Genomic DNA, 15,960 nt, shown 5'->3' with positions numbered 1-15,960 from the left:
TTTGAGGTTGAAAGACTTTAATCCAGTTGAGCTTAGGTTACATAATAGATTGTTTGAAGTTGATTCCTAAACTAATTGTTGGCATTAAATGGAAGTATTTGGATGAATTGGATCCAATTACTTGTCTCGAGTCAATTTAAGCAAATTCATCTCTTAAAAGAGAGTTTAGCAACTATCATGTTCACAATGAAAACTCTCAATTTTCATTGTCAAGCTTCTTGAAATGTCATTTGATAATTAATAGAATTTGCAAGCGACTTTTACACACAAAGGGAACCTTAGCAAAGGATTTACATACACCATTAAACAAGGCATAATAAAGCTCAATTAGGGAATTCACTCGATTTAGTAATAATCTTGAGTTCTCTTTTTTACTTTTGGCTCAATCTCTGTTTTGAACTTCAAATTTAGATTTAACTGAGTGAATCACATTAATCTTTATCTCTATCTTTTGTTATTGTTATTATTATTTTTATTATTTTGTAGTCTAAATGTTTTGTTGACAAATTACCTAAAATTAAATTCTAATGGTTGTTGTGACGCCCCGTATGATGAAGGGTTTTCATTTTATATATATCGTTGTTATTCGAGCGGAGTGGCACTGCTTTTCAACTTGGAAAAGAAAAGAAAAGTTTTGAAATAAGACAGGGGCCAAATCCGGCCGGAAATCCGGCCAGTTTCTGGCCGGATAGATGGTCGGATTGCCTTGCAGTTTTGAAAAAAATTGAATTGGCCACTGCCTTGAATCCGGCCAAGAATCCGGCCGGAAATTCGGCCAGATTCCGGCCGGATTCTGACGTGGCAGAGTCGGTCATGAGCTTTGACCGGCTGTTTCCTCCCTTTTTATTCCACTTTTGCACCCAAAATATCTCATTTCTTCCCTGGTTCTTCCGTGAGCTTTGAGAGAAAAGAAAAACTCCATTTCTTTCCTTTGATTTCCTTCTTTGAATCTTGAGTTTTAATCGGTGGTTTTGGCAAATATTTCACACAAGTGCTCTCTAGGGTGGTTTAAAGCTTTTGATGGCTTGCTTTTGGATGGGAAGTTCTAAGTTGGTAGCTCTCTTGAATTTGAGGTGAGTTGATATACAAGTCCATTTTGTTCTAGTATTGGTTAATTAATGGTTTGTGGTGGCCATGTGTGTTATTTTGTGGAGTATTTCATGGGTTGAAGGAATTTATGGTGAAGTTTTCAATTTATTGAGGAATTTTCTGGTTTAAAATGAATGTGATGTTGTGGATATCTTTGATGATGGGAATTGATGGTTAATGACTCTAGTAGGTATAAATGATTGGAAATTCCAACCAATTTTGGATTTGGAAGGAAATGTGAAAAGTTAGGGTTTCATAACCCCCTTTCTGTCCGGTTTTGTATCATATGGTTAGAGGCCGAATTGGCCTTTTCTTAAAACATGAAAGTTGTAGGTATTGATGTGTTTTAGGTGCCTGTAAAATTTCAGGGCAATTGGAGTAGTGTAGAATGAGATATGTCGATTTTACTGTTGCTGTTCTGGGTTGATCAGAATGTGCGAACTGCACTTGTAATCGTCTGTTTTGACTGGAATTGTTTTGGATTTGGATGTTGGTGTCTTCTGATGAAATGTATCTTGATGCCTTAGCTACCGCATGCCTTTGGAATCAATGAATTTGGACCTGTATAGACTGAGTTGTACTGATTACAGCATAGTGTGATTTGTAAACCTGCAATTACGGTTCTGGTTTGTTATTTGGCATATTGGACTTAGTTGTGTTGGGATTTGGACTGAGTGGCCTTCTACATTGTTGTAGCCCTGGTTCTTAGCTTCGAAACGGTGGGTCTTGGACCTCCATCCGATACTCGTAGTTCCTTTGGTGCCATTACCGCAAAAGGACGTCAAAACTGTTTTTCTGGTTTTGAGCTTAACTTTCATATCCGGACTTTTCCCTAACTTGACTTGTACTAGTACTACTTGGAGCTTGATGGATGGTTTCAGAGCCGTGGAGGTGAGTGACCTCAAACTCTTTCTAAAATTATTTATGAACCGTTTCTTGCATTATTGACTTTTGAACTGTTTCCAAATTTACTTTTGAACCGCTTTTCCGCACTATTTACTTTTGAGCTGTTTTCAAAGTTAATTTTGGAACTGTTTTCTTACATATCATGCGTGCTTGCATATCAGTGTCTTGTTATGATTGATTTTGCTTTCAATGATTGCTAAACGAGTTTTCGAGGCGAGTGTGTACTTTATCGCACTTAGTCTAAGTGATTGTGAAATTTTAATGATTGAGCGATTGAAATGTTAATTGTGCATGAATGTAAGCCTTTTGGGCTGAACGGGCCATTGCCCCTTGTTACCGGTCGTCTTGAGCCAGAAGCGGACTCGGTCGGGCGACTAGGAACTTGGGTGAACGTTTCGGTATACTCGAGTATTACCTTGTAGGTTGGTGGAGCCTGGCCAAAAGCCAGGGACGGGGTGAATGAATGCACGAATGTAACCAAATGCAATGAAATGACAGGAGAACGAACGTATCATTTTCATGAATGTTACTATCGCTTTCCATTGTAAATGTTTCTTGTATTATTGATAATCCATATTGAAATGACATCATTGAAACGAACTATTGTGAAACTGATTTGATAACTGATTTTCTTGGTTACTCGCTGAGCTTCTAGCTCACCCCAAAATGTTTTATTCCCCTCCACAGGGCTCAAGGCGAAGGAAGGGCTTGTAGTGCTTATTCATGGATTATCTCATGTATGGATTGAATTTAGATTTCCTTTTGTGTAATTGTTCATATTGGGATTGTATTGAACGTTTAGAATTGATTGGATGTGTAATAGTCTAGTTTTGGACTTCCTCCTGTATAATAATTGGGATCATGGATCAGAGTGGCGCAGTGGAAGTGTGGACGCTTCGCTTTTGATATGTAAAGTTTGGGAACCTTTGATGTATATTTGATATATATATCTTGAAATTCAATTGAGGTTTGTAGTGAACGACTGAGTCCCGGCGAGAGCCGGGCAGGCGGCCCGCCGAACCCTCTGGTTCGCCCTAGGGGGAGGTGGGGTCGTGACAGTTGTCCCATTATCCTTTGATGCTAAAGCTGTCCTTGGAGTGATATCTCTCTTTTTTTCTTTTTTTTTTTCAATCTTTCACCTCTCTCCACGCACTTCCTACCTCCAAATGTCGATTTGAATTCTGAACTAAACAATGTGGAGCCTTGGAGTGATCTTATAGTTCTATATAAGTATTATAGTTTTAACTTCCTTAACTCTTTTAACTTGATTTGATAAATATAAAATTTGAAATTTACATACTAAAAATTCAAGCTATTCAACCCCAATGCATTTAAGTCTATTCAAATAAAAAAAGGCAAACAAACACTCAACATAAAAATTTATTATAATCAAACAAGTTTTTTTTTTTTTGGCATTATATAATCAAGGGATAATTTCAGATACCTCCCCTGAGGTTTCTGACAGTCTCACTCTCCTCCCTTGTGGTTTCAAAAATATCACAAACTTCCCATGTCAGAATTTAGGTTCCATTTCTTACATCATCATGGCCAAAAAGACTTAAATACCCTCACAAGTTAGCTAATATTTTGTGATTATCAGGACAAATATATTCTAACTCACGTAATTATTTTTTTCTATACTATATTTAATCTCCTTTTTACATGTATATATAGTTAAATAACTAACACCTAACATGATGTACATTTTTTCAACACCTAATCATTCCAAATTTATGCGTATCATTACACTACCTTTTATAGATATACACAGTCAAGTAACTAATATCTAATATAATGTATATATTTGTAAACTGATTGTACCTCATAGATCACCCCGTGTAAGGTGTTTATAGGTAAATTAGTATTAGTCATATAGATAAAATTACATACCCACTGCAGCTTGTAAGGAGATGCACAAGTGGGTCAAAGTACCAATAATCATTCCAAATGTATTCATATCATTGCACTATGCATATTGCAGCGATGACTAATTGCAATATGCATGTGAACAAATAACTGCATGTTCAACAATTTTTATGCATCGTACTTGGTCGATAACACGGTGTACATTATTTCAATCAGATTGTACATTCACTAAGTATTTATATACATGCTACTTATTGAAGTAAATTACCTCTCTACTAAATATTTAATGCACTCTCATAAGCACTAATGGTTCATTTAATATGCAATTGGAACAAATAACCATCTAGTAAAAGTTTTTGATATAATATTATTGATGAATAACATATTGTATATGAAATTATTCCTTTTTTCTAATTTATTTTTAGTTTTTATTAGTTTTCATTATTTCACTAATATAACTTGTACACTTACCTCAGGGGCATTCATGGAAACAAAATTCCCCCTCTTTCCCGAAAACATTTTTTTATGTTCACTTTTAACATCATGGGCTGATTTTGTTACAAAATCCTAAACCTCAGGGAGGTTTATGATTTTTTGAAACCACAAAAATTATCCCTATAATCAAACAAGTTTGAAGCGCAAAAATGTTTGGCATAATTAGGTTTGGTTACACTCCTAACTTAGGAGCTTGGTAACTAATTTGCAATTTACCTTTACATATTGCACCCTGAGCAATAACAATATTGAGCTGTAAGCCTCCAAAGTTTGCAAATTGTTTGTATTGGTCCCAATTTCCCAAATCAAATGATTTTCAAAAGACTAGTAATCCAAATGGCGGGCTGAAACAAAATCCCTACACTTTCTTCCTTACTTCACTCCTTTCAAATTCTCAAAAATCCCACATCCAAAATCCTATTTTACACTCCCAGAAAACCTCACAAAAAACAAACAAAGGTCTCATTTGTGGTATATACAACTCCCATAATTGAAAAACAGAGGGATGCAGAGCAGCAGAGGAGTGGAAGAAAGTGTACGGACCAGAATGGCAGAAGTGAGATTGGTTTGCGACAGAGAAATCCCAATTCAGCAACAGAGAATCGATTCATCCCATTTGTCCTTCACAAAATTTCTTCACTCTGCCAAGTCCAAAGACCAAGAAACCCTTGAATTGCAAGGTCCGTCCTCGTTTTCTATTTTCTGTGAATTTTGAGTCTTTTTTTTCTGGGTTATGTTGAAAACCCAGATTTATTTTCGTGAAATAGAAGAAGGGTTTTCTTCAAAATGTGATCTTTTGGTTTGTGGTGCTTATTCTTAGTTTGTGGCTTGAAAATTTATTTATTTATTATTTTATGATTGTTGTTACAGAAAAGCTAAGGAAGCTAAAAGGTGAGTTGAGAGAGGCAGAAGATGGATTAGTGAAAGCTCTTGCAGGTAATTCACATGTGTGAACCTCTATTAATTTATTGATGTACTCGCGAGTGCTGGTGATTTTTTAATGGTAGATAGAAGTTTTCAATAAGGTCAAGTGAGAAAAAAGATCCATTCGATCATTGCTTTGAGTTGAAAGGTGGAGTTTTTTAAAGTGGAAAACTAATGCTTAATTATGTATCTGTCATTGTTTTAGGTTGGATTGGCCAGTAAGCACAAATATGAGAATGGGAGAGCATTTCTTATTTTCCAAATTTTGTTTTGGGGGTGGGATGCTAGCAAAAGATAATGATGCTAAACTTAGATTATGAAGGAGCTTGGTTGTTTCATTTGACTTTTGAAAACCATCTTATTGTGATTTGATCTGATCCCTTATGCATCTTGGATTATTAAAGGGATCAGAAAATTCTGATAGAAGATTATGAGTTGGTAGTAAGATGTTGAAAGCTGCCATATTTTCTAATTTTCAACATGCCTCATGGAAGATACTAAATTAGCACAACGGACTTTTGGAAGGAGGTGAGGCTGCCTTTAGATCAAATAGGTATAAGTGGCAAGATACGTATGCCTAAAGTAATGAATGGCATATTGTTGTTTGACACTCAGAAAGATTAAGATGCTTAGAAGTTTAGGCATTAGCAGAGAGCTTGTTGCAGACTCTCTGGTTGCTCTTGAATGGTTGCAAGTCCTAAACTGTCACTTACCAATCTCCATCTTTTTTGTTCAGTTTGATTAGCTAATTTCAATTGTTGACTTTTTCTGGCCTAACTGGAAATTCATGTATGTGATGGAACAGGTTAATGATGTTTTTTTTGTCCCTTTGCAGTAAAGACCCGAAAAGAGGCAAAACAGATGGCTACCATGGACTCAATATCTGCAACAAAAGCTAGACTTGAAGAACTTAAGGGTATTGTTGAAGATCAGAGAGCTAGGAAAGACGAATATGCAGCTATAATATCTCGACAAACTGATGGTAATTCTTTCATATAGATAAGTCTTGGCTTTGTTTCTCAGAATTGTAACACAATGTCATTTCTTAGTTTGTTGGCTTCTCAAATAAGTTTCACAAAGTAATGCCATTGTCAAATATCTTCCTTGTGCTGAATTGAAATAAAAGAGGAGAATTATGTGTTTTGGTTATCAAAAGTGTCTGAGGGTCAATGAAAGGTGACTATGGACCTTGATGGTGAGTTAAAGAGAGGTGCGGTTTCTAGATATTGTTTTATTGTAGTTGTTTTAGGGAAAGGTACAGTATCTGTGGCATAGTTTCTTTTCTGTTTATATTCACATTGGTTGCTTAGTTTCTTTGGTTGTGTCTGGGTATTTTAAACCTGCTTCCTTATTATGTAAACAAAAGAAAAGAAAAAGATCAAGGGAATGGAAGGGAAAGAAGGGTCTTTCTAGGACTTATATGTTGGCGTATCTCAAAAGACAGGTTGTATTTTCTCTTTACTTGCATCTGAGGAAATTTTGCTTTGTCTTGGGATGGAATTTACCACATAAGTGGTGAAATCTTGTAAAACAATAGGCATTACTATTTCCAGCTTCACCTGTGCTTATGTTCTTTTCCCTCCTGTTCTTTCGTAGCTCTGACTGAGCTCGAGGAAACATGTACTAGGAACTGTGGACATATAGAAGAAATTGAAGAGGCTATCTCATGGTATAATAAGGTCCTTGGTTTTCGTATTGAGTGTGGACATGGTATGTACGTTTTCCAACCAAAAAGAGGCTTACAGTTTATTTTTTTCTAAAGAATTTTCACTTCATGTTTTTATGGTAGATTTGAATTGTCTGAGTTACAGAGTTATGCTTTTCTTCCTCTTTATTTTCCTTTCCAGGAGTGAAGTTCATATTCACAAACATTGATGTGAAGAATCCTAGCCAGCATTATTCATTCACGATGCGCCATGAAAATGATGTATACAGTTGTAAGTAACATGTACTTTTAATTTCATTGTTTCTTGGGTCAATTACTCTGTTCACCAATATCATTAAACCGAAAAAGCTTTCATATAACATTTTTATGTTTTTATCTACAGTACTTGATTGTGACCCAGAAGTTAATGACACAAAAGAGCTGATCAATGAGTTAAATCAAAGCAATGGACTATTTAAATTTGTTAGAACTATGAGAGAGAAATTTCAAGAAGCTGCAACATGTGGTATGCTCCTTAGTCTTGGACATATGCCATTATTATCGTATCCTGATGTCTGAGAAATTACAGAAGTTTGCCTTATAACTAATTCATGCATATGTGATGGGTTGTGGATGCTATGAAAATCCAGAGAAAATAAGTTTCTTAACATTGTATAGCATAGTTGGTGGTACTCTGCAACTATAAAATGTCAATGGTTCGCTATTACATCTGTTCATTCCATCATGGGAAGGTGACAAACGTTTCTGAGTATCTATATGATGACTTTACAGGACGTACTCCCCAAATTTCATCTTATCAGCAAGACCAGTCAACCATCTCAATGTCTGGTCCAGTTTCTTTAGTATCAACCGACAGTAGAAGTGAGTCTCCAGCCAAGAGAAAGGAGCTTCAACCATTAGACTTTAATAGACACTCCAGGAGGGTCAATGCTAGTAAAGGTGGAAGGCATGCAATTCTATCTCCTGGATCTGCTTCATCTCTTCGTCGTTCACCACGTTTTAAGGTATTTCATATGAACATGAAATGTCCTTTTGGATTTGGTTTTTTTCCTTTAATTTTTCATTTCTGTTTTTTCAACAACTCTGAGAGCGAACTCTCTCTCTCAGGCATAAATGCATATTCATATTCTCAGGAAATAACAGGGAGAGTGAAATTGTTCTAGATTTATATTGTATTTTAAGTTCTTGGATGGAGATCTCAGGTCTAGATGTGAATGTTATGTGACCGAAGAACGAAAAATCCTAAGAGGGGAAACAGATTTTATGCTGATTTGTTCATTCACCACTGGGATACATGAGTTCGGGGTAGTTACCAATCAAGGGAGGAAAATTCTAAATTACAAGCTAATGCATTCAAGCTGGGAAGGAGGAAATGAATCTTTTGTGTTGAAAGGGATTTATGTTTGCAAAATTGTTTTATTTATAATTTAGCTTAATCGTAGACATGTTGAACTATGTTTAAAACATCACTTGAGTTTTTGAAGTGGACATTCATGCTTCCAAAATATCACTTGAGTTTTTGAAGTGGACGTTCATGCTTCCAAAATATACCATAATCCCAAGGAGGCAAATGCTTGCTTGAAATTCCCAATGTATGTATTCCTTCATAGTGAAGGAAGTAGTGAATGCTGAGGGAAAACAAGAAAAGAATGAGTATTCTGATACATATACTTGCATTTTTTGGCACGGCCAAAATCATGCATTGGATTACCACATGTTTAGACCTAAGAGAATCAGAGTGGCATCTGAATCAGTTTGCTTGGATGTTTTGATGTTTGTTTTCTGAATTTTTGTCAAATTTGGACGGGGAATAGTTTCTCATTCAAGACATGTTGAAATTTTGGCAGGTAAAGAAATGAAAGAGAGGAGATTTAAGGGGCTATACATCGGCTTAAGATATTAAATGTGCATCTTATCTGGTCTCAAGCTTGTTTGCTGTAAAAAAGTTATCCCTCACAGTGTAAGCATGGAATGGAGTTAAAGTTTTGGTTGTCATATGTTGACAGTTTCACAGTGGGTTCTCAGTACCCACTTCATTTAGAATTGAAGGCATCTTCTTGCTGTAGACATTGACATATGATTTGTATTGTAGTAACATGGTAGTAAGCGATGTCCAACAAATTGATGACTAAGTTGTTCATTCCCATGATTTTAGTTATTGACTTCTATAATTATAGCAACAATTCAACTGTTTTCTATGAAGTACAGAAGGTTCAAGTTCGTTTCTTCTGATGCTTCAGTGTTTGGACATGGAAACTTAAATTTACATTTGCGTTTTCAGTCAGATGTTCTATTGGCGCTTGTATAGTGATGATAAACTCAGCAGGTCCATAATGAATTACACCTTATATAACAATTCTTATTTTGTTGTCAATGGCTACCACATGTTATCTACGCATATTTACACAATGTATTCAGAAGATACCTGTTTAGAGATAGTTTTCCATAGCTGAGCTATTATGTGTAATTCTCTATGTCAGTTTGCTATTTTTATCTTTTTCGTGTCCCCATCAGAGTAATTATGACAATGGCTTTGTCTTTTGTCTGTTACACTTAGTCGCAGTCTCTTGTTTGCTAAATGATGCCTCAAGATGTAGGGTCATCTCACAGACTATAGTCACTCGATTAGACACTGATGTCCTGATGCAGAATTGAATATTCTCAATTTTTGGAACACAGTGAGGAAATATTTACCAGATTGTCGCCCCAATTCCCAATTCCTGGGTTGAATTACCGTATTGTTGACCCAGTTCCCAATTCCTCGGTTGAATTATGGAAAGTAGTTAAATTATCGTTTCTGCTCTTTGGATCTGAGGTTATATGCTAGATGTGACATTTGCACCAGCTGCAGCAACATTGGAGCTGAAACTAAAGCTTAAGCTTTCAAAAACAGTTAAAATCAAGCACAATTCAGACATACAAACCTTCCTTATATGATCATGGAAAGTTGATGAATCTTGATATGCAACATGTCAATTGCCTAATTTGGTTGTATTCCATTGTGCTTAGTTTCAAACATCAGAGATTAAGCATAAAAGGTAATATGTACAGAACCTTCCTTATCCTGATATAAAGCCCATTTACGAGATTACAACATTAATATACCTTACTAAATACCAAAATGAACAAGAGGTTGAAAGGCAATATAGATTGATGTATATTTGTGTGTCTCTGGCCAACTTTCCCTGGTACATAATATACGTGAACCACTTCCCTATCTGCATTCCGCTTGACCAGGTAAGCCTCTCAAAGTGGATACCTTTTTGTTTAGGCAAATCAATATTTACTCATTTGTTGAACTCAGTGATTACCTTGATCGAGTTTGCTTCTGCTGATACTTGTCTGTAAAGTTATCGTATTTGGAGTACTTCATACGGTACTTCCTGTGGAAAGTGTGTTACCGTGCTGTATGTTGACGGCTTCTTTTTCTTCTTCTCGTTTATTGTCCTTTTTTTCCCTTAAAAGGAATGTCAAAGCACAAAGCCCTCCAACCCCCCAAACCCACACCCCCCCCCCCGGGGGGGCGGCCCTTCTGAGGCCATTTTTGTTGCTAAGATTGCTAAAGATTGAAGTATCAACCTTGCCATTATATCAAAGTGTCTGAGGTGTTAGACAGACCTTCCTGTCAAGATTAAGTTCATGATTTCCTTTGATATTGGAATTGTGATTATTTGAGGCTAGGACTAGATGCAATACTTGTGTGGGTATATATGCTAGGGATATACATTGTATATGTACATATTTACATGACTAATATGTACTTATTTTCCTCAAGAAAAGAATAGAGGTTAGGCTAATGGTTGCTGTAATCGCCTGCTAATTAAAGATCTTGTCAATTTGCACAGCTCATGTGCTTCAGCTTCATCATTTGCTAGGTTTGAGCTGTGACTTTCATTGCAGTCTGAAAAGTATTTGCCACTCATGCCTTCTGTTTTTGGGCTAAGTGCCACATAACATGTTGTAGCTGCACCCTGAAATATCCATGTGGAAGAAAGAAAATGTTTTAATGAATTTTCCATCATGGAATCATCTTCCTTAGGTAAAGGGACAGTCATGTATGGACAAACCTGTGCTATGGATTTTAGCAACTTTGATGCCACAAAATATAGAGATTCTGAAAGTTGTCAAAAACAAAAAGAAAAAAATGAGGAAGTGGCACAAGTTCTAGTTGTCTCAGTATGGGCAATGGGCTTGAGAGAAAAGGAAATGATGCAAAAAGAAAATGTGTCTGCAGTGAGGGAATGGTGATCCATGCCTGTGATAAAGCCTTTGTGATCCCTGATAATACCAGTCTTCACAATCCCTGGATGTACTGCATTGATGGTTACATTTGCTTTTCTTTCCTGCTAGATTCCAAGAAACATTACATTGAGGTGTAAAATATCATCACTAATGAGGACCCCCTACAACCAAGATAAACTTCTGAAACCATGAAGCTTTACCTTTGACTTGTCATTTTCCTCGAGTTTTTTTTTTTTTTTTAATGTTAACTTCCTCTGAGTTTTGTTGTAACTCGTATCAGTTAGTTTAGAATTACATTTGATTTCCCCTCAACTGTTTAGTTTGACTAGTTTCATAAAACTTGAAAACACATGAATAGTGAAAGTTTGGGTGTATCCTGAAGGTACCTAAAGCAATTATGACAAAACTGAGAGAGTTTGGTACAAGTTAGATGTATATATACTTTTACCTTTAGCTGTCTTGCCAATTCCCTGGCATGCAAAATATTGGCCAACTTAGATTGCGCGTATGCACGGGTACCATTATAGCTGCATAAAGCAGAAGAAAAAAAGGTTAAGAGTCATGGAGGCTGAGAGAAAGGATGGATTTATGTATGATTGTTTTTGTCCATGTACTGTGTGTACATCCGTGTAGTTGTGTGTGTATATGGGTATTTGTGATTATACTCGTGTATAAATCTTTTTTTTAAATAGATATATCCGTTTTACGATATATACATCTATATATACGTGTAGCGGAACTGTTACATTTGTACGTACGTACATGTACATAGACATACACATGTAGTGTGTGTATGGATGTGTGTATACACTTGTACAGATACATGTCACCTTTGGGTAATTAATAATTAAGGTATCGTTTTATGTTAATCGATGAGATAATCGAGCAGAAAGGCAAATGATTTGACAACATTTAGGCACTAAAGAAAATTAAATAAAACAAAAGAAGAAAAGAGAATGAATGCTTTTATTGACACCAGCCAGGTTTTCTAATTGTCATGAAGAATTAGCTCATTATTAGCAGTCATGTCATTATCTTAATCTAATAATTTCCCTACTAGTAAACTGAATCTAGTCATATTTGAACATGAACTGATAATTTAAAATAATGATTCTGGAGTACCACCTACCATTGATGTCTCAATCTTAGATCTAAATTGCCCTCACTTGGTTGGTTTTCCGACATGATTAAGACTTGATGGTCGCATCAATTACATTAGCCAGTAATTAGTGGAGCATAACAACCATAACTGCTAAGAAGCTTCATATCCTCAAATGAATTAGGCAACATTTGATTTTCTTCTCAGAAAGTCCTTCAATAGTAGTCAAATTTGACAATGCCAAAAACCAATCAGAACTTGCTAATTTTCTGCTAATTAGAAATGCCTAAGTTCATTTTTGGAGAGTTATTGATTTTGCACTTTTGGGCATTTATTTTTTTAGCTTTTCGGTATTACTCGGCTGTGCTAAAAATACCCTTTTTAGCACTCAAGAATTTGCCATCTTTCTAATTTGCATGAATAGGAAAAAACTATGCTAGATTTTCTTCTTTCAATTTCTTTTTTTTTTTTTGAAAGAGCATGTGAAAATGAATCGAAAAATAGAAAATAAATTGGATATAGGGGCTTACTCAAGAAATTGCTAAAGTTTACAGGATTACTAATCAAGATTTGATCACAAACTGAAGACTCTAAGAGTGTGGAGTATATGTTTAAGAGAAGAAAGAAGAAAATGCATTTACTTGCGTGGGTTGAGCATGTGGTAGAAGGAGAAATCGTCTCTTTTCACCCAGTTGTGAATCACAGAAGAAACATTCACTATTCTTCCTTCAATGCCAGTTTCTGCAGCTGTCTCAACCATTCTCTCAAGCAGCATTTCTGTCAACAGAAAATGGCCTGCTAAACAGCAAAAGACGCCCCAAAAGGAAAAAAAAAAAAAGTGATTTACACAATTTTTGGTAATATGTTAATGAAATGATGCTTTATTCTTGTTTAATTGGAACTTAGAGAGTATCCCAGTTTTTGTCAGACTATCTCCCTGCACTTGTGCATCCCGCCTCCCAAGGATATTACAAGCGGTAGAGAGATGACTCGAATACGCGATCTTGGAACCTAATGAGGCTACCCGAGACCATCGAGCCAACCACAAAGCTATCCTTTTTACATTTTTACTTTGCAAGAAGTTTTGCAATGAGTCAATGAATAGTGTTTAGTGAGAAAAAAAAGGTAAAATGTATGTATCCAGTATGTCTAATACAGGAATTTTGAGATTGTATATTACCTAAGTAATTTGTGGCAAAGGTCATCTCAATTTTATCCTCAGAGAACTCCAAATTCTGTGAAAATTTCCCAGCATTGTTTCTGCAAAATAATTTCACTTTGACAATCAGTTTGATTTCTCTTTTTACCACAAAACTAGAAATAAAGACATCATGGAAAGCAAAAGTGAAAGAAAATATGTACTTTACATTAGGATATGAAGGGGCAATCCTAGAGACAGAAACTCAGTGCAAAATCTCTTGACTGATGCAAATGAACTGAGATCTATCTCCAATATGGTTATATCAGCCTCTGGACTCTCCTTTTGTATATTTTCCTTTACCAAAGCAGCCTTCTTTAAGTTCCTTGCTGGGATGATTATCCTTACTCCTCTCTTTGCCAGCACTCTTGCTGTTTCAGCACCTATGCCTGATGTTGCCCCTTCAATTATGTAGACAAAACAAAAAGAAATAAGGGGATTTGTCCATTGTTAATTAATTTGTAAAAGGATAATCTGATTAACAAATCTATTAAGCCTAGAATGGTGGGCAATTACAATGGAATAATTAATATACCTTAATGGAACTTTTGATATTAAAGGGGCATGATTAGTTTCTACCACTGGCCAGACAGTTGTGATATCAATCTTGCTAGCATGCACAAGTGAGGAAAAACTACTCATTCAAAATCAAAAGAGACAAAACCAAATCTTGCTTCAAACAAAAAGAGCAGATAATAGAATATTGAGTACTTTTCTGACCAAAGATTCAGAGAAGAATAGTACATAGGATCATCCATAATAAAACACATGTATGTTGGCTTGAGACTAGCTACAGCATATTGACTTGTGGAAAAGGAAGCAGAAAACACCACAGCTTGAAGTTTCACTATTTGATGTTGCTGCCCAGAAAAAGTGAAAAAGTAATGACAGATCTTGTTTTCATTTGATTGAGCACTATACAAAGACTTTGTAATAAGAGCTGATGCTGAGATGGGCTATGAAAAACAACGTGAATGACGCAAGAATCCGCTGCAAAACCAAATTTAATTCATTGCTAGTTTCTTGAATTTGTTTGGAAAAAAGACGCAGAAAGAGAGTGCTCCAAACGATCCGGTTTTTTCGCAATCTTCACCTACCTAGGCATGAATCTGCAGATGGATTTACTGATATCGCAAAACAAGGATTCCGAGCAAATTCTTCCAAAGTACAAGAAAGAGATGTGAGAATGAAAAGGGAGAAGGAAGAAAAGGAGAGAAATGAATACTGAAGTACACAAGTACCAAAATGACTCCAAAAGCAAGAAGAAAGGCAACAAGAATCTTTCCCCCATGCCACCACCGAAAGAGAAGAAACAAAATCATCAGTCAAACACCAAAATATTCAACTTTCAATCCTTTGTTCCCAACATGGTAAACCACCTCAACAGATCAACAAAAACATCTGGAAAAGTTTGTTCAGAAAAGCTTCTTCTTGAAGATCAAAGGAAGTTCAACTAAAAAATATGCAATTTTTGTTGCATGTCAATGTAACAAAGAAACTTAATTCATTGCTCCTTAGCAGTTATCACCGAGGATGTATTGAATGCTGCTCATGTTAGAGACAAATCAGTACTTACCAGTGATTATTGCCGTAAGATGAGAAGAAGGAAGAAAAGTTGAAGATGAAGAACAATCTCGAGTAACTTGCTCAGCCGTAGATTTTGAGCCATAGCCACTTGGGCCAGCAAGACCTGCCAAGTACTTGATAATAGCCTTCATGAGAGCACAGCTTAGAACCTTAAACTGCAAGACTGAAGCAATGGTGGAGAACCACGTATATATAAGGGACTCAGAGACTTTGTGGTACTCCATGCACACACACAACACACACTTCTTGTTGAGTCTTTGAGGAAGTCAGTGAAGTGAAGCCAAGCCAATTAGTATAGATCCAATTGGCTCTTGTCAGAAAGTCAGACATTTCTCATCAGCAATGAGATAAAATTTTAGTGGTCCAATATTGACTGTTCAGCTGAGAATTTCAGCAACTAATGTTGTGAGAAAGTCCACTAATAATACTAGCTACCATTAATAATTGTCTTTTATCTTTTGCTAATTATTATTGTCTGCCCTCATTAGATGTCTTTTGCCTTTTTTGTGGTCTAAGAAATTAATATGCTTTTTTTTTTTCCCAATTAAAGGGTGCATTTGGGTATCTCACATTAATCTCTGGTTGCTTTGTCTAAAGTGTATTGCATGATATATTCAATGGTCACATTAGGTTTTCTTGCATCATTTTATATTACTCGTTATTACTTTTCTGTATCTTCACAGATTATCTACCTAATTATTCATTTAATTTTCCAACACATTGGGATAAGTAAACAGGACAAGAAGTAACGTATTCAACTGATCGTAAAGGTTGAGATTGCAATTGCAACTACACTTGCGGGCTACAATGTGTAATTCAGGTTTGTACTTGTGATGTTTGTGCTAGGACAATGTAGACCACAAAATCCATATCCCTAATTCAGGATTG

The 15,960-nt window shown here is 35.9% G+C and overlaps 2 protein-coding genes and 1 long non-coding RNA gene across 6 annotated transcripts; 2 read left to right on the top strand and 1 right to left on the bottom strand.

Moving 5' to 3' along the window:
- Window positions 1–621: 621 nt before the first annotated feature.
- Window positions 622–3,080, top strand: LOC140005716 (uncharacterized). Its single transcript, XR_011813284.1, has 3 exons — window positions 622–1,073; window positions 1,786–1,980; window positions 2,683–3,080. It is a non-coding gene; the product is annotated as an uncharacterized lncRNA (long non-coding RNA).
- Window positions 3,081–4,683: 1,603 nt separating this feature from the next.
- LOC113741422 (kinetochore protein SPC25 homolog) lies at window positions 4,684–9,148 on the top strand. The gene is made up of 8 exons (XM_027268948.2): window positions 4,684–5,036; window positions 5,227–5,292; window positions 6,116–6,262; window positions 6,877–6,990; window positions 7,128–7,217; window positions 7,329–7,451; window positions 7,718–7,950; window positions 8,794–9,148. Exons 1-8 carry the CDS (start codon window positions 4,862–4,864, stop codon window positions 8,803–8,805), a joined length of 960 nt encoding a protein of 319 aa, XP_027124749.1. The 5' UTR covers window positions 4,684–4,861; the 3' UTR covers window positions 8,806–9,148.
- A 1,482-nt stretch (window positions 9,149–10,630) lies between these two features.
- Window positions 10,631–15,382, bottom strand: LOC113741886 (short-chain dehydrogenase TIC 32 B, chloroplastic-like). 4 transcript variants are annotated; one of them, XM_027269539.2, is made up of 8 exons: window positions 15,062–15,382; window positions 13,655–13,886; window positions 13,468–13,547; window positions 12,929–13,082; window positions 11,637–11,715; window positions 11,202–11,292; window positions 11,014–11,060; window positions 10,631–10,917 (listed from the first exon to the last, which is right to left on the bottom strand). In XM_027269539.2, exons 1-8 carry the CDS (start codon window positions 15,294–15,296, stop codon window positions 10,735–10,737), a joined length of 1,101 nt encoding a protein of 366 aa, XP_027125340.1. In that variant the 5' UTR covers window positions 15,297–15,382; the 3' UTR covers window positions 10,631–10,734. The 4 variants fall into 4 exon arrangements, with proteins under 4 accessions (XP_027125340.1, XP_071903732.1, XP_027125342.1 ...); XM_072047631.1 differs by having other exon boundaries at window positions 12,929–13,064; XM_027269541.2 differs by having other exon boundaries at window positions 11,202–11,289; window positions 12,929–13,064; window positions 15,062–15,380.
- Between the last annotated feature and the right edge of the window lie 578 nt (window positions 15,383–15,960).

The sequence above is a fragment of the Coffea arabica genome, chromosome 4e (assembly GCF_036785885.1).
Source record: "Coffea arabica cultivar ET-39 chromosome 4e, Coffea Arabica ET-39 HiFi, whole genome shotgun sequence".
Lineage (NCBI taxonomy): Eukaryota > Viridiplantae > Streptophyta > Magnoliopsida > Gentianales > Rubiaceae > Coffea > Coffea arabica.
Note: the sequence above shows the minus strand (reverse complement) of the source record. Positions and strands in the feature narration are given on the sequence as shown.

Coding starts and splice junctions, on each gene's coding strand:
- LOC113741422 (XM_027268948.2), top strand. CDS start 4,862: ATGCAGAGCAGCAGAGGAGTGGAAGAAAGTGTACGGACCAGAATGGCA. Junction 6,991..7,127: donor TCGTATTGAGTGTGGACATG/GTATGTACGTTT, acceptor TTTCCTTTCCAG/GAGTGAAGTTCATATTCACA. Junction 7,218..7,328: donor TGAAAATGATGTATACAGTT/GTAAGTAACATG, acceptor TTTTATCTACAG/TACTTGATTGTGACCCAGAA.
- LOC113741886 (XM_027269539.2), bottom strand. CDS start 15,296: ATGGAGTACCACAAAGTCTCTGAGTCCCTTATATATACGTGGTTCTCC. Junction 13,548..13,654: donor TTGCCCCTTCATATCCTAAT/GTAAAGTACATA, acceptor ATTATTTTGCAG/AAACAATGCTGGGAAATTTT. Junction 11,293..11,636: donor AATTGGCAAGACAGCTAAAG/GTAAAAGTATAT, acceptor CTTGGAATCTAG/CAGGAAAGAAAAGCAAATGT.